At 40.5% G+C, this 18,634-nt stretch overlaps 1 protein-coding gene across 2 annotated transcripts in view; it reads left to right on the top strand.

Annotated features, from left to right (window-relative positions):
- Positions 1-18,292, top strand: part of grin2aa (glutamate receptor, ionotropic, N-methyl D-aspartate 2A, a) — a 388,199-nt gene extending 369,907 nt beyond the window's left edge. Inside the window, exons 14-15 of one of the 2 annotated variants that reach the window (XM_078559026.1) lie at positions 11,889-13,229; positions 13,856-18,292. In XM_078559026.1, the coding sequence (XP_078415152.1) occupies positions 11,889-13,229; positions 13,856-13,921 (1,407 nt within the window). In that variant the 3' untranslated portion in view covers positions 13,922-18,292. Of the gene's footprint in view, positions 1-11,888 lie in introns of both variants that reach the window. The other variant, XM_078559025.1, reaches the window with a different exon arrangement.
- Positions 18,293-18,634: the final 342 nt, after the last annotated feature.

Genomic DNA, 18,634 nt, shown 5'->3' with positions numbered 1-18,634 from the left:
AAATCCTGTGCAAGATCTTCTCCAGCATTCCCACTCCCCACTCCCCACACCCATGGCCCTTTACCTGCCTCTGAGGGCCTGTATGTTTTCTTCCACTGCAGTGGGACTGTGTTTATCTGACCTGTCACTTGGGGCCACAGACATAATTACTGTAAGTAAACACAATCCTGTGGTCAGTTGGAGGTTACATGTTGCTGGTGAGGGAAGTTTGCAGATTAGAAGGTGCTTAAAATTTTCCGCTACAAGTAAGAAGAAACCAGCATGAAACAAGGGTGGCAATTAATTGTGACCGTGGGAGCAGGCATGATAGCGGCGGGGGTGGTGGGGAGGATAAAATTTCGGCAGAAGTACCTGCAGCAGATTCCTGGTGTTGGTGCAACCTCACCAATTAAGTTGGGAGTTGGAAGGACCTGATGCGGGAACCTGACTGTCAGTAGGCTCATTAACAAGCCAATTGACACCCATTTTCCCCAAACCCACCGCAATTTAGCGATGACTCAGGGATTAAATGGTAAATCTCGGGGACAGGACTTCCACCCCTGGGGTCCTCAATCCTGGGGAAGGCCAGACGGTGACCAATTAAGTGCCTGATGGACACTTAATTCCATTAGACTGCCCCCATGGAACTGAGGGGATTCCCCACCTATTCTGCAACTGATGGACGACACCCCCTTGAACCCATCAAATCTACCCAAGGATTTGGCAAGAACTTGTAAATTTCTGGCTCCAGCATGCACCATCTACCTTTCTCTCTATTCTTTGTATATTTTTGACCCGTTAAAGCCTGGCAGTCTAAATATGATGCCTGAGGTATAAGTGTGAAAGTTGCTCTCAAAGATTAACAACACTACAGAAATAAGTAGTTTATTCTCAAATGAAGTTTTAACTACTATCAGTTTTGGGTCATAGTGATGAGCAAATATCAGGATGCTCAGTTCTTCAAGAAAAAGTGCAAAAGTGCCACCAATTGGCGCCCCTGATTGGGGATGTGCCGCCATTTTACATGGGCGGGCCAATTAAGGCCCACCCGGCGTGACATCCGCTCGGAAGCGCTATGTGCTCCCTGTGTGGGCGGGGGGGGTGGGGATTCCCTCAGCCGGGAGTGCGCTCTTTTGCGCATGCACATGAAAGAGCGCGCAGATCTTCCTGAGGCTAAGTGCTGCCTCAGGGAGATGGGCTCAGAATTAAAATTTGTAAATCAAATGATAAAAAAAATTTCCCTGACGTCCCCACATGTGACACTGTCACATGAGTTGGGACACGTCCATAACTTTTATTGAAACCTCTAATAAAAATTTAAATACCCTCATGAAACCTCATCCCGCCCGTGGATGAGGTTTCATGCTTTTTCCGAAGTCCGCCAGGGCTCCTGGCCTGCCTGCCAACTTTAAGGTTGGACGGGCAGGTCCATTAATGACTTTAATTAGTTCTTCAATGGCCTCAACAGGCCGTTGACAGGTTGGCGGGTACGCAGCTGACTCGGCTGTGCCTCCGCCGACCTGAAAATGGAAAAGACGCGGGGTGACGCCAGGAGTTGCACCCGACGTCACCCCACGTCATTTTACGCATCAGCGAGTGGGCCCCGCCTCCACTTGCCAACTGGAAGATCCTGCCCCAAGTATTTAATCTTCGCCAAAGCGATTATTCACATGTACAGGAATATAGACAGCTCAAATCCACATTCCTATTCCCCTTCAACTTATTTTGTTAACATTTGAAACTTTTAAAACTTCAGAGTTGTGGGGTGGCAGGAGTGGGGCCGTAAAATGTGGCGAGCTGTTCAAAAGTCCATTGACTTCGGTGGGACACCAAAATCCTGCCAGCGTAAAATTCCGCCCATGGTCCCATTATGATTATTTATGTCGATGCAGCTTCTTAGCAACAGCATGTTAATGTCATGGATCAAAGTCCCCTTCACAGAGATTTGTTGTTGGGTTACAGATACCAGTACTGGAAGAATACATTGTTTGTCCCAGAATGAATGAAATATTGTGTAGAAAGTAAAAAAAATTAATAATATGTACATTCATATATCATTTCTTTTTGCATTTGCCCTGGCACAATGGAAAGAAATTACTTCTTTCTGAAGTATCTGTATTTTACAATTTAATTATCTTTCAGTAGATTACCTCTAACATTACCTTAGAGAGGAACACAAAAGGATTGTGCAATATGAAGCCCGCCACAATACCTTATTTTTTCTCTTTTAGTGAATGAAAAGCACACAATGAATTGGAATGGACACCAAAAGTATCCATTTATTTTGAACTTACTGACAAAAATGAATACTAACTTAGGATAATAAAGAACCCTACTCTTCCAAAGTAACTCATTGGCTGTAAAGTGCCTTGGGATATCCTGAGCTTGAAAGGGCACTATATAAATATAAGCCTTTCTTTCTTTAAGACTTGCGCTTTATATAAGAATTACATTCTCCATAACGATTTTCAAATTCAGGGCTTAGATCAAAAGAGATGATTCACCACGCAGTTGGTTAGATAGCCCTAAGGGATTGGCGAATAGCTTTGTATGTATGTAGAATTAAAGATGCAATATGCAGAATTTGATGCGCCGCCCCCACAGCTAGCAATGAATTTGGAGATGAGGTGCTGTTTGATCGGGTGGGAGGGGTGAGCAGCTGCTCCCAAAAAGCTCCCAACGACTAAGTCCAGGGTGGGAAGGCTATTAATGCCCACTTAAGGACCTCATTCTGCCACCGCTGGTATTAACCCAGTGGTGGGGTGGGGAAGTTCAGCCTTGTGGAGGGAGTTTGCTTGCAGCCTAGTGGGGGTGGGGGCCCTCATTCAAAGGCACTCTGTGCCTGATCGAGGAACCTGGCATCGGGAAGTAAGGGACCCGCTAAGAGTCACCCTCCTGCCTTTTTTTCCAACATCCCTCCACATCCTTGCCGATGACCCCCTCCCCGTAACTCCCTCTCCACCCTCACTTGCCTTACTCTAGGTAACCAACGATGATCTCTGGTGAAGGTCCAAATGTATTACCAGCAGCAGCTATTGCTTCTGGTAGTGCTACTAGTAATGGAGAGTTGCCAGCCTCTGACTGACTGGCAACTCTCGGGGGTGGGATTTCCAACCTTCTGGGGGAAGTCTAGAATTAAATGTTCCCCATGGGGCTGGGAGCCTCGATGACAGTGTTCCCACTGCCAATTAGGATTTAATTCCCTCAGGGCTTAGGTCGGTGGGTGTGCCACCAGTTTTGGTGGCTGGCACGGGCCCCCCACCGCCCTCATTAAATCCTGCCCAATATCTTTTAAATATTTGCTTGATAATATGCTGGCATGAAGAGTATAGTTATTATGTTGCTGGATTAGTAATTCAGATGCCCGAGACATGAGTTCAAATCTCACCACGGCAGCTGGGGAATTTAAATTCAGTTAATTAAATAAATCTGGAATAAAAAGCTCATGTCAGTGATGGTGACCATGAAAGTAAAGGATTGTTGTAAAAATCCACCTGGTTCACCAAAGTCCTTTATAGGGAAGGAAATCTGCTGTCTTTACCTACATGTGACTCCAGACCCACAGCAATGTGGTTGACTCTTAACTACCCTCTGAAATGGCTTAGCCACCCAGTTGTATCAAATGGCTGTGAGAAGGTGAAATGAGAATCACCACATGGACTGCAATGGTTGAAGAAGATGGCCTACCACCATCTTCTCAAAGGCAATAGGAATGGACAATAAATTTTGATCTTGTAAGTGATGTCCACATCCTTTGAATGAATTTTAAAAATGCCACACAATATTTATTGATTTCTAACGAGAAAATTGTGGGATTTTGCTTGAAACAATATACTTCATTGAGACATTGTTTTCAATGTGCTAATCTCTTAGCTCCTAATTTTTGTCTCAGCCTTTCAAAGTCTCAAATATGTCACAAAAGTGTGAAACAAATTCTACAGTTTTGATTGCAAGTATTGATGGAATGAAGTACTTTGCTAAAAAGATAATTTTTAATGTAATATTCCTGACAAATTGGTAGCTAGCAGCACTAATATTATTTGATAATGATATCAACATGGAACCACTAGAAGCGGAATATCACTGATCTGGTAATTTCAATCACATCCTGCACACAATTTTTCTAAGTGCATAGTCATGAAAGCTTGAGGGATAAAATACAATGTGAATGAAATTTCAATTATTCCAATAGCTTTGATTTTTGACAGTACGTGAGGCAATTAATTAAAAGTCTTGTGCTGAGACAATCAATTTATGCAATTCTTAATATAAATGAACTACTTTTGAGCCAACGAATTCATGCTCATTTGTTCTTTCTGAACAGCTGTATGTATTGTAATGGATGGCAACAGCAACAATAACTTGCATTCATATAGCATATTTAACTGTTTCCCCAAGGAACTTCAAAGGAGAGCTATCAAGCAAAATCCTAAGCCACATAGGATAGGTGACCAAAAGCTTGGTCAAAGAGGTAGATTTTAGGAATGTTTTACAGGAGGAGAGAATGGTAGAGAGACAAAGAGGTCTAAGGAAGGAATTCCGCAGCTTAGGGCCAAGGCAGCTGAATGCACGGCCCCCAGTGGTAGAGCAATTAAAATCGGAAATGCAAAATTGGAAGAACGCAGAGATCTTGTAGGATAGTAGAGCTGGAGGAGTTACAGAAGTAGGGAGGGGGAGACCATATAGAGATCCGAAAACAAGGATGAAAATTTTAAAGTTGTGGTGTTGCCAGACTGGAAGCCAATGTTGGTCAATGAGCACATGTGATGGGTGAAGGGGAGTTGGTGTGAATTAGCACAGCATGAACCATAGCTGCTATGGTGGATTGCTGATATCACTCCCACAGTTTGGTCATTGGCAGAATCTTATCTATTGTTCAATTTACTTCACTAAAATATTGACCATTCGCTTGTTGTTACTCAACTAAAGGCAGGTAAAACTGTGAAAGCTGGTAATCCAAAATAAAGTAAAAAGCTGGAAAATGTAAAAGCTGGAAATGTACAAAAGGTCAGACAGTATCCCTCCTCCCGCCCCAGGAAAAACAAAGTTGGTGTTTTTTGGTGTAGAATTTTTGTCAGGTTGAAAGGCAGAGAATTCAAAGAAGTGCAAAAACAAAGTTGAAGGGAGATCAACATGTAAAAGTCACAAATAAAAAGACAAAATGCTGGGAATATTCAGCAGGTCTGGCAGCATGAATGGAAAGAGAAACAGAGTTAATGGGCAGTATCTTGTTGAGGCATTGGGGTCTTGCCTGTGGCTGGAGAGCTGGCGAGAGATCCGTGCTGTCTCTTTTCGGAAAGGCCCTCTGACCCACATGTCAATCAGGCAGTGGTGAGGCCAGTGATGGGCCTTACCCTGGAATCAAGACCCTGGAGGCAGAAGTCTCGCCTACTGATCAGAGGCTGGCAGCTCTGGTGCCACTGGGGAGGATGTGGCTGCTGCTGGAAGGACACCCCCGCTCAACCCCCCACTGGAGTCCCAGGATTGCAGAGCAACACAGGGGTAGAATTTTCGCCCTGTTGGGAGGGTTATGCAGGGGCGAGTGCGGGCAGGAGCGGATCCGATTGGTGCTCCCGATTGGGTTCACGCTGCCATTTTATGTGGGCAGACCAGTTAAGGCCCGCCCAGCGTGATGTGCACCCGGAAGCCTGCGCGGATGGGGAGGGGGGGGTGTTGCCTGAATCGGGAGTGTGCTCTTTCGCGCATGCGTGCAAAAGAGCACCAGAAATGTCCTCAAGGCACAGAGGTGCCTCAGGGAGATAAGTTTTAAATTTTAAAAGGTTAATAAAGTGGAGAGATAATTTTAATGACATGTCCCTTCAAGTGAAACTGCCACATGAGCTGAGACACGTGCACTAATTTTAATAAAACTTTGTGTGAAAATTTAAAGTCATTCATGAAACCTCATCCCGCCCGTGGATGAGGCTTCATGAAAAATGTGGAGGCCACCTGGGCTCTTCGCCTGCTCGCCAACCTTAAGGTTGGATGGGCAGCTCAGTTAATTGCTTAATTGCCTTTTTAAATGGCCTTAATAGGCCTTTGACAGTTCGGCTGCGCGCCCACCGAACTGAAAGTCCAAATGATGTGCGGTGACATCGGGGACACACGCCCGACATTACCCCGCATCATTTTACACCTTGGCGAGCGGGCCCTGCCCCCACTCGCCGAGCTGAAGATTCAGCCCCAGGTCACAGGTAAGTAATGTGGATGGGGATATGGGGTTTCGTTGGGTGGGAGTCATGGGAAGAGGGGTGTAGTGGGGTCAGCAGAAAGGACAGAGGGGGGTGGCTTTCAGAGGCTCCCCCTGCCCGATGTCGAGTGCCTTGAACAGGCACTGAGTGCCTTTGATCGAGGAACCACCCCTCCCTGCCAGGAGGTAACAAGCTGGCCACAAGGTTTAAGCTGCCATGCACGCCGCATGACAACAGGCCTGCCTGCAACTGGGTTAATACCAGCGGCAATGGGATGAGGCCTTTAAGGGCTTCAATTGACAGCGGGGCGGGAAGGTTAACCATGGGCCTTCCCACCCATAAATTAATACTGATGGGGGTGGGAAGGTGGTGGGGTTCAGGAATGCCACCATCCCATCTAATTAAATGCCCTTCCTGCCTCCAAGCCTGCCCAAGATTCCGCCCAACGTTTCAGGTTTGTGACTTTCATCAGAAGTTATGATGAAAGGTCACAGAACTGAAAAGTTAGCTCTGTTTCTCTCTCCACAGACGCTTCCAGAACTGCTGATTATTTCCAACATCCGCTGTATTTTGCTTTTGAAGCAGAAGTCGCAAATACATTAACTGTAATGGAAGAAACTGAGCCCTAAATTTGAAAGGAGCGAGCTGTCAGGGGACCATATGGAAGTATACAAAGAGAAGTTTTTCATGTTCTTACTGCCCTATTTACACTCGAAAATGGAGCAGTAGCAGGACCAAAATAGTACATGAAAAGACTCACCACTGAGTCTCCATCTGTGCTAGTTTTTGGGTGGGTTTTGATCCAGGTGGCCAGAGCTTCCTCCAGATACAGGCAGGAGCCTCAGAAATGTATGATAATCAGGGTCAAATGACATAGCATTTCTTCCATAAAGGGAAAATTTGCTGTCAATGACTGGAGAAATATGACCAATCATTTAACATTGCACAGGTTTCTTCAACTGATGTGTAGACCCTAAGTTTACAGTGTTATATTAAAAAGTATTTAAAATACTGTTTTGCTATTTTGGGATATTTTCAAATGGACTATTCAGGGTAGCAGCTTATATAAAGTATAGTACATCCAAAAGTCATTTTTATGCTTTATATGTTCACAGCATAGAAACACCCTTTAAGGATATAAACTTTAAAGGTTAAACACTTTCCAGCTGTTTAATTTTTATAAGGCTATATTTATGGGATGCTGTAGTTTATGGAAAAATGGTGCCGCAGGATTTGCAGTGCGTGCTGGTGCTGCAATACCTTTATGTAGTGATAGAAAACTGAAAACATAGATTAAGCTATAGGCAGAAAAGCCATAGCAATGTGCAGTTTGGATTGACATTCATCTTTTATTTTTCAGTTAGGTTTCTTTTCAGCATACAGTTTATGTATGAACCATAGAGTTTGAAGGTCAAAAAATTGGTACCAGCCATGCAAGCAAGGACATAGTCTTTCTTCTGCAATACCAGTGAAATAGTCAATGATTCATAGAAGAAGGAAGACAATTAACTATATTGCATTTGGCAAAGTATAATGTAGAAAGACATTACATTACTGATACAGAACCATCAGCTTCCATTGATCTTCTCATTGCACTTAAGTTTAATCAACTAATTATTTAACTAGTATGCATTTATTCTGACAAAGTAGATGGCAAAGTTATTAAGAAAAATGAGTGTGATCATTATGTCAGATATTTATGTGTGGCTTTTATGCTGAAGTCTCTCTAAGGAAGTTGCATTTCATTAGCAATCATCAAAAGGAAGATGGATGAGAATGGTAACTGTGCTGCATATATTAATAGTCTATTTCATATTTTTTCCAAACTCAGTTGAACTGTTCCATAAAACAGAGAAAAAAAGATGAAAGACTTGCAAGTATAGTGTGCCTTTCATAACCTCAGGCTAATCTCAAAGCCAGAGACGCAATGAAACATATTAGACTAAGTTATTGTCTTTACTCTCCAGGTGGTAACCTGGAAGACCTGATCCACTTCGCCAGGTCACTGTGCATGCATAACAACAACAACTTGCATTTATATGACACCTTTAACATATTAAAACATCCCAAGGCGCTTCACAGAAGCTTAATATGTTATAAAAGATAAGAAAGAATGGGGTAAGGGCACTGGGCTCAACAAAACTGTCTCTTTTCCAGATAATAACCCATGCACCTATCTTTTCACTATGTCCCTCCATCACTTTACTCTCCAGGAGCGCATTTTAAATTTATTGTTGCTGTATACTTTATTCGCTTTCCAAAATTCTATTAGCCAACAGGGCATTTGGGACCTTGGCTGATAAAGTACTGCATATCTAACTCTCTTTCTTGTTCCTGGTTTCCTAATTTCCATATCCCATGGTATTTGAATCAGTTGTTGTTGTTAACAAGGGCAGGATGGTGCTTGGCGTGGGCGGGTGGGGGCGGTCGGGAAGCTGACCGCTGCCCGTGATTGGCACCGCACCACGATTTTACGCGGGCGGGCAAATTAAGGCCCCCCCCAGCGTGGAATGCGAGCGGCAGCACTCGGTGCTACCTGTGCGGGTGGTGGGAGAAGGGCGAGCAGGCGTGAACTTCGCACATGCACGCGAAAGAGCGCTTCAATTCCCCTGAGGCATAGAGCTGCCTCAGAGAGATGAAGCGCTATTTAAAAAAACTTAATGAACAAAATAACAATGTCATAAAACATGTCCCCTCATGTGACTCTGTCACATGAGCAGGGACATGTTTTTAATTTAAGTGTAAAATTTTTATTTTATTTTTATTTGCTTTAGGAAACCTCATCCTGCCCACGGATGCAGTTTCCTAAAATGTGCAAAGGCCACTTGCCGTTTTTGTCTGCCTGCCAACCGTAAGGCTGGGCGGGTAGCGTAAATTTGAATTTAATTACCTTTTTAATCACCTTAATGGGCCTTTTAATTGTTGGCCGGCACGCTGCTGACTCCGGCGGGTGCCTGCCGAACAAAATATCGCAGGACTACGCGATGATGTCGGGACGCTTGCCCGACATCATCACGAATCATTTTACGCTCGGCCAGGTCGGGCACATGCCCACCCGCCGAGCTCAATATCCTGCCCAAGTTAGCTTGGATCAGGTTTGTTCTTTCATATCTTGAAAACGTCAGTTGGGTCAGCCCAAAGTCTTCTGCTTTTCAACAAAAAGCAAATCCAGCTTCTTTAATTGCGCCTCATAACTTAATTCCTGACACTGAAATTAACTTCATTATTTGCCTCCGCACCCTTTCAACAACAATAACACCTCTCAGAGGTGCCTACTCTGGTATGACCAATATATATTCCAATGTGTAATTTGACCTTTAATTTGCCTTACCTTATTTCCTAACTCCACAGGGACGTCATTTATGCTACAATTATTAAGTTAGTTAGCACACTTAATGTGGGCTTTTCATTATTCAGTACTGGCACTTGCCTCTCAGCCTTGAACAATAATAATTGTACATTATCCACCAAATAGGAAAAGCAAGAAAATGCATAATAATGGAAAATGAGACTAGATTTCAAGCCAACCAATCATGCTGGCTATCTCAGGATTGTACTGTACCTTTATTTTCTATGATTCATGCTGAGTCAATTATTTCTCACCCAACTGTTGATTATCACTGTAAAATTGCAGTGATTACACATCTGTTAATCTTGCAACATGAATGCCATTGTGCATCAGCAGCTTGAACCATATTAGTTCTGCATCTACCATGACAGCTCCAACTGATAGCAAAAAAAGCAGTGACTCAAAGTTAAATAAAATAAATTGAACTAATGGATCCCCTAGAATGATTTTGAGCCTGTAATCTCAAGATCTGAGCCAGATGATAGTCGCAAACTGATGAGGCTTTCATCTTGATGCTTATGTTGTCACCTGAATCTCTTGGTGAGGTGACTGCTTTTTAACGATGCCAAGATGCTTATTATTATCCATTCATATTGTAAAGATTTTTATTCTAATGTTTATCCCGGTAATACTTCATTAGATTTTCCAGAAACCATACTATGCTGTACTACAGCTATGTGATGATGTTAGTAGTTACAACAGAACTAAAAGATTGATAGAAGTTAATATTGAATTCAAGTATAGTAACACTTAGCACTCTGTTCCAAGTGGCTGACCATGTCTTGTCAAAATGTCTTCAATAAATATTTTTGTAGATAATGCCCCCTGTATGACATCAGCAAAACAGCTTCAAACAAGTTAAACTTTCCTGATGAAGCAATGGAGGAAACTTTTAAGCCACTCAGGTTATTGATAATGTAGATGGCGGTAACTCCAAGAGAACATATAGACCTTCTTCATTTCCTACTCATGGGTTTTCAACTTCATACTTACTTTTTTAACCTAACTTAAGCAATGAAATCATGGACTTTTTCATAAATTTGACGTTATACCTTCTTTCATCCTTGACAAACAAATATTCAAAATGAGACTTGCAATTTCAGTTTTCTTCCCCTGAAGATGATTCTTCATGCTGCTGTGATATATTTCAGTTCCTGCAGCAATCCAACACAGAACCGGTAAGAGAACTCTTGGTCATGATAGACAAGTGTCAGAAGCCATTTGGACCAGACCTAAGTCATGATCTCAGAGATTGGATGTAGAAGTGTTCAAATTAGGCTCAGATGGAGCATAAGCACGGACATTGGGCTGAATAGCCTGTTTCTCTGCTACAAATTCTATGGGCAGAATTTTCCCCCCATCGGGGGGGATGTTTAGGAGCGGGCACATGCTGCCATTTTACGTGGGCGGGCCAAATAAGAGTGCACTCATCTCCCTGAGGCTAAGTGCTGCCTCAGGGAAATCGGCGCCAAATTTAAAAATGTTAACAATAGAAAAAAAAATTCCCCTGACATGTCCCCTCATGTGACACTGTCACATGAGTTGGGACATGTCCATCACTTTCAGTTTCACTTTTATTAAAAAATTAAAAACATACATGAAGCCTCATCCCGCCCATGGATGAGGTTTCATGCTTTTTCCAATGCCCACCAGGGCTCCTGGCCTGCCCGCCAACTTTAAGGTTGGACGGGCAGGTCCGTTAAGTACTTTAATCACTTTGTCAATGGCCTCAATTGGCCATTGACAGGTCGGTGGGCGCACAGCTGATTCTGCTGAGCCCTCGCCCACCTGAAAATTGAAATGAGGCGGGGTGACATCGGGAGTTCTGCCCAACATCATCCCGCGTCGGCGAGCGGGCCCCACCCCCCACTCACTGACCAGGAAATCCTGGTCTATGTAATTCCCTGACTCCCTCTTGTGGAGAAACATTCAGTCTGAAGAATAACTGATCCATTCTCATTTCAAATTCTGAAGAATAACTGATCCATTCTCATTTCAAGCTATATTTCAAAGGAAAAAAAATGTATGATGATTACTTTAAATCACAAACAGTTTACCTCTAAATGTTACTGTTGGATAACTGATTGCCCATGGGAAAGCATTGCACTTTAATCCTAATTGAAAAATACATATTTAAGAGAGGCACAATCATTTATGTGTTTACACAGTTTATAACTGAAATAAAACATTGTTAGGTAGTTGACACATTTTTCAAATCTATAAAAAATGGTCATTAGATTAATGGCTTTAGCCTCATCAGTTACACGCTGTGAAAGCTTTGAAATGTGTAGTTTAATATTGTACAACAGTCCCATAATGGCATATGTCAATGCAGCTTGTGCTAATTTTTCCCTCTTTTTGTTTTGTAGGGAATATGGAGCTGTATACATGGTGTACCCAATGAGGAAAAGAAGAAATCACCCAACCTGGATTTAAACAGTCCTCAAACAAATATTCTGAGGCTGTTCAATACAGCAAAAACAATGGCCAATATGTCAAATCTTAATGCTTCAAGAGCAAACTCCCCTAAAAGAACTTCCAATTTCATTCAAAGAGGGTCTTTATTGCTTGATGTGGTTGATCAGAAGGGAAATTTCTTGTACTCTGATAACAGGCCCTATCAACCCAAGGAGACGGGGTTTAATGACAACACCAGTGAAATGTTGACATTTAACGTCAACCGGCAAAAAGATAACCGCAACAATTATATACTCCAAGGGCAGCATCCATTGACTCTAAATGAAGCAAATCCCAATACTGTGGAAGTTGCAGTTAGCTCAGATACTCCTAAACTTAATTCCAGGCCTAGGCAGCTGTGGAAAAAATCTGTAGAAACTTTGCGGCAGAATCAGGGATCTCTAGTAGAAAGTGTCAATGTAGAATCCAAGCAACCTGTTAAAAATCAGAGGTACCTTCCAGAAGAAGTTGGCCATTCAGACATGTCAGATTGTTCAAGCCGCAATACTTCCTACAAGGATCCTGATAACAATCAAAAGCATCATAAACATAAAGAAACTTTCAAAAAAAAATCCATGATGGCTAAGTATCCTCGAGACTGCAGTGAAATAGAACTCTCTTATCTTAGAGCAAAGGAGGGGCAGCAACACCATCGTGACAAAGTCTACACAATTGATTCTGACCGGGAATCCAGTTATCATTCAGATCAACATCATTACCGAGAAAATGTAGCAATGCCAGAGGATCTGGACTACCCTCCAGTGTATCATGATCAGAATGAGAATTACAGGAAACAGGAAGCAGTTCTGCACCTAAACAGGACTCCTCAGCATAATGAGGACAACCTTACCAATGCTGAAAATAAATACAGCCTGTATAATAAGCACTACAGCTTGAAGGAGAAAAATATTTCCCCTGTAGATTACAATGATAGGTACAAGCAGCCCATTGCGCACTGCAGAAGCTGCCTTTCCAAGCTGCCTAACTACACTCCTCACTATTCGGTCAGGTCTCCGTACAACAGATGTGATGCTTGTGTGCACACGGCAAACTTATATGATATTAGTGAAGATCACATGTTACAAGAGCCAGTAAGCCCCATGCGCCCTGAAGAATCCTTTGCCCATCACTGGGCCACTCCTGATGCCTCCAACATGCAAAAAGTGAACAGGCTGAGGATTAGCAGACAGCATTCATTTGACAATATCCTTGAAAAGCCTAAGGAAGTGGATCTTGGAAGGCCTGCCCGAAGTGTAAGCTTAAAAGAAAAGGACAGATTTCAGGATGACCCTTATGCACATGTATTCAATATTAAACCAGAGAAACTCTTTAGCACCAAGGTTTCCGTTTTTGACCATAATTTGGAAGAAAGCAAGCGGAGTAAGTCATTGTATCCAGATCACGTCTCTGATAATCCATTCTGGCATTCCTTTCGTGAAGATCAGCATCTGGTCCACGGCCGAAGTTCTTCTGATATATATAAACAATCTGCTGCATCAAAGGCACGAAACGCTAATCACTTTAGATCATCTATTAGGTCGACAACATCATACTGCTCCAGAGATGGACAAGTTCCTAATGAAGTGTACATTTCAGAACATATTATGCCTTATGTATCAAGCAGGAATAGTATTTACTGTGCTCCCAGGGTTTTGAATTCTTCCAGCAATAGACGTGTGTACAAAAAAATGCCTAGTATTGAATCAGATGTTTGACTCATCATTTGTTTGTCTAATTCTACATTAATGTCATTCATTTGCTGTAGCTAGTGATGCACATAGTTGCCAACATTCTGAAATAGGAACTTAGGAGACATTAAGGGGCAGCTTTGCCAGATAGTCGTTGCTAACATTGTCTTCTTTCTCCTATTTTCTGTTAGATAGGGCTGACTGGCCTTTCCTACTATCTGATGGCAAAGGAGCAACAGAAAAGAGATACATGTTGATGATCATACCAACTGGTTAGCTTTGCTGCAAATGAAGACTACATAAAATGACCTAGTGGAATTTATGTCGCCCTTTTTCAGTGCATTAATCTATAATAGACCACACTAGACAGGTCACAGGATCTTAGGAGAATTCTGATTATGTAAAGTAAGCAAGAAATAGATGACAAACTCAATATTACTGTGTAAATGTAGGGAGTTGGCAACTATGCTATTATGTGTACTCCAGTTCTGTATCTACTGATATTTTTAAAATCAACTGTTTTCCAAAGTGAAACCCTGAGCTAAGCAGCTAATGGCATACTTTATAAATTCTGAAACCAAATGGGGCCTCTAGAAAAGCCTGAATTTTTTTCTTTAGGAAATAATCAAAATCCTGACTGCATGTTTCCTACTGTACAGCCGATCGCTCAATTGTTTGAACTAACCCCTGGGGCACTGACCTGTGAGGACATCAATAGGTTAGGGTACAGTGAAGACTACAATATTGATTTAAACATATCACACCATAAAAATCAGCATATTATTCCTTCAGTAGAAAGTGCTGCAGTCAAAATATTTTCACCCATGTTCTCTATTGACCCATCTGCTAGTTTGTTTCAGCCTTTATTGCTTACTCAAGTTTGTTTACCTGATGACATTGTAGACCAGCAGTCCAATGGGGACACCAATGGATTAACCACTGGGAAGCAACAGGAAATTGCTAATAAAATGCATGGCATGAAAGTTCAGGGACTTTGAGCTTCTGAACATTATAGATCTTAATAACTCCCAGTAGTTATAAAATGTAATATAAGCTGTTAGCTTGGGGATTCACTTCACTGGATTTGCTTAACTCTCCCCAGATTTGGTAAACATCCACACATGAATTGTGAAAAGGTCTGATAGTCCATCCCTTTGCAGTATATTCCCATTGTATTATATATTTATCATGTAAGCTTGAACTGATTATTTTGAATATGGAAGCAGGGATATAGGATATGCCTGTATTCTGGCAAGAAAAATTAGGATGTTACCATTATAGAAAAGGAATATAATTATTAAAGCTAGTATACGTAAGTAACATCAGTTAACTCTAGATTTCTACCAGTGCTGAATTTTGCTGCTTGATAATTAAAATATGCCCACAGCTTTGAATAAGAATCTCCATAACTACTAGCATACTGTGGGAATTTTGTACGTTGAAAGGGCTGGAACTTATGACTTCATGTACCAGTGAAATGCTTAAATTATAGAAATCATTTGTGTCTTGAATATACCCATTAATGCTTTTTTATGTTTTTTTATGATATATCATTTTTTCACAATATCATGTTTAATGACATCACACAAATAACCATTGTTTCAGTGCCTGGGTCCTCTAAAGTTTGCTCAGATCCATCATCTAAATAACAAAGAAGAGGTTATCACTACAGTATATGAGAAACTAATATTTCAGCAAATTATTATACAGTTGGTCCCCATTTAATTCTGAAGACCACATGTTTTACTTAGCTGACCATATCTAATTGTAGCCAAAAGGTCACTCCTTTGAAATGCCTCACAAATATAGTGCAGTGTGCTCCTTATGCATAAATGCATGAACCCTAAATGATCACCCTCGCCCATTACCCATCAGGGAATCCATTTCCAATCTGCCAGCAAACCCAGGAAAGGTCAGTCAAGTTTATTGAGGATGGAATTCTCAACTTAAAGAGCAAAATTAACCTGCTGAAGAAGGCACTAAGAATCATTGAAGCTGGCACAGAAAAAAATCATATCAGAGAAATAATGTAATAAAGTTCTACACTTTCTTAGGCATCAGAAATGCCACTGGGAATGTGCCAAAGACTATTAATCTTATTCACTGTCGTTTAGTGGAAATGTTATGGCATCCCATTAAATGGTCAGTTCTGAGAGCTTCAGAGCTCAGTGAATGCAGCCTCTTCCTGCAAGTGGTTGGAGGCCAGAGATACATTGTGCATGCAATATAAGGGAAATGATCATTGCAGCTGACCTATGCTATGCCTAAAGTCACACTATTTACAGTATGTCAAAGAAACAATGCTCCATTTCCAGAACTTTCATTCCATGCATCTATTGAAGCCCTCAAAAATGCAAGACAACAGAGAAAAAATAAAATTGTCACATGAATGTTTACACTGAAAGATTGTTAAATGATTGGTAGGGATTCTAAAGCCCTGCTAAAGTTTCATACTTAATTCCAATTCATTCACAATGCTTCTTCTCTTGCTCCAGATTGGTAAAGTGTCAGCAAACTGATGGAAAACAGGTGACAGAATACATTTCCAACACTGCTTCCATGTTTTGTAATACATTCATTCAGAAAATGATATAATTTGAAGCAATAATATAACTTTTAGAAAAACAAAATGGTAAGCTCCATTAAATCTCAACAACATTCTCCATCCTAACAGGGGATCTTTCGAACAAACTGAACCTGTACTGGAATCTGTAACACGTCAATCTTTTTAACATGCGTGCTACCAGCATCTACGGCATATATAAAGTAGCATTTGATAATGTCTTGTGCATGAGTAGGTCAATTCCAATTGTTCAGGAACTATGTCACTTTTAACCTGTTATCTAAGGAAGAGCCTAATTTTATGATCACTACTTGATATCCTCATGACAAATGTCCCACTTATAGTAGCCTATTTAAATAGCTTATACTCCTTCTTCATTGAATATTGTTTCAACATATGAACTATCTAATACCAACAATTTATTTTCTCCATCTCTAATGAAACTAATGATAATGAAATCATTTATTTTCCTTTTGTAATTGCTGGTTTTTATAAATACTCTGCTTTTTAACAATATTCTTTTGTTATAGAATAATCCAGTGCAGAACAAACTACTTACATTACTTAAGAGTATTTTGAACAGTTGTCAGGTTACTAAAGAAACAGTTTAGCCTTCTGCCACAGTGAGTGTAAATTAATTACTGTGCTAAAATAAGGGAAGACCTTTCAAAAGCTTGATTATTTTATCATCCTCTGAACACTTTTTATATAATTAAACACACCAGTGATATTTCAGCTGTAATAATAAGCTCCTGTATTATAGTAGTGAATGTGAAAAATAGTGAAAATATAAACAATCGTTTACATAACTCATTAAACAAAGCCGAGACTATGGTAACCAATGCAGTTGTTAATGAAACAAGACATTGTACATTTCAACTGCACCAAACAATTAGTAGTTTCTCATCCCTATCCATACTCATTAATGCTGGCCCTTTACCTCTATTTTAAAGAGAAGTTACAACTATAACTGCAGTATGTATTTAGAAGAAGAATATTAATTGCATTTATTATTTCCTTTTATATTATTAGTTCCTTTTTCTTAGGATTATATCTGAGGTTAGAGGAGTAACATGATATTGTGGAAAACTCATTGCTACAGCACGTTTAATTCAGATACAACAAATACAAATTGTGGCTGGTGTAATTTTAGTTCCTTTGTGCAAAAGAGAAAACTGGGAAGCAGCGCAACATGGAGCAAAACATTACCCTTTATACATGTATGTTTTTTTGGTTTATAAAACAAAATGTGAACTGTTTTGTGTTCTGCAGATAATAGTCTACCAGAAAAATTCTCTTGAAATGAAGAGATCATAAGTTAACTTTTTGAAGTGAAATAAGTTTGAAGAGAATGACAGTAATGTAAGTAACAGACATGTCAGGCTTCATTAGATAAGGGATTACCGAAACAAATTCAATAAGGTACAAACTTGAACTGGAAATGAAAAGCATAGATAATTTTAAGATATATATTTTGCAAGACAGTGTGGATTAAAGCTAATAACCAAATTTTGAGATCTGAAATGTCCTTTGGATGTGTGCATGTTGTCCTCAATCCATAAAGTATGTGTTATGCTTACCCAGTTTATATTTGTGTGCAACTCTAAAGTAAAAGCATTGGAATCCACATCTTGCCTTGCTTACCACCCACAAAGATATTTCATTTGACAATTGGTACAAAAGTAATTTGATTCCTGCCTATTCCTTCATTAGATGAGAAAATACTAATTATTTCTTTGTAACAATATAGATTTCAAACATATCTGCATATTGAAGTCTGTATTTACATTTGTTTTGATCTTTATATACATTCTAACTGTAATATTTGCCAAGGTTGTCTTCAAAACTGTAATAAGTGTTTTTTTTTTCTGTTGTAGATGTGTAGAAATTACAACTGGAATGGATATAGAATGTTCAAAGTGTTTCTGCAACAACATTTGATGTAAATAAGTTGTCAATTGTGCCAGGAAATCTGATGTAAAAATGTAAATAAGTAAAAGTATCACTTTTCTAAGGAAGACTATTTCTGCCACTTTATATCAAAATTAAAACTACAGTCACTTAACTTTCTTCAATACTGTGGGTTTTTTTTCACATGAACCTGTCTGCATGAATGGTCTCCTTTATTAGTCTCTACGTTGGAATCTTAAATACTTTACACAAGGACAGTAAATCTTAGCAGCTCAGTAGACCTGATCTACTGAATTTCTAATGTAAAGAACCCAATGGGCTAGACATTTATGTCATCCTTGCACTGAATATTCACTTAATTTTCCACGTAATCCCGTATGTCAGGCTATAAGATGTAGCGAATTTGAAGATCATGTAGACTGACTGGCTACCCATAAGAGAACCAACAATACTTTCCAACCAAGTGCTTATCAACTTAGTGTTAGATTCCATGCTT

This window comes from Cetorhinus maximus, chromosome 15 (assembly GCF_964194155.1).
Source record: "Cetorhinus maximus chromosome 15, sCetMax3.hap1.1, whole genome shotgun sequence".
Taxonomy (NCBI): domain Eukaryota; kingdom Metazoa; phylum Chordata; class Chondrichthyes; order Lamniformes; family Cetorhinidae; genus Cetorhinus; species Cetorhinus maximus.
This window is presented reverse-complemented; position numbering and strand designations above follow the sequence as displayed.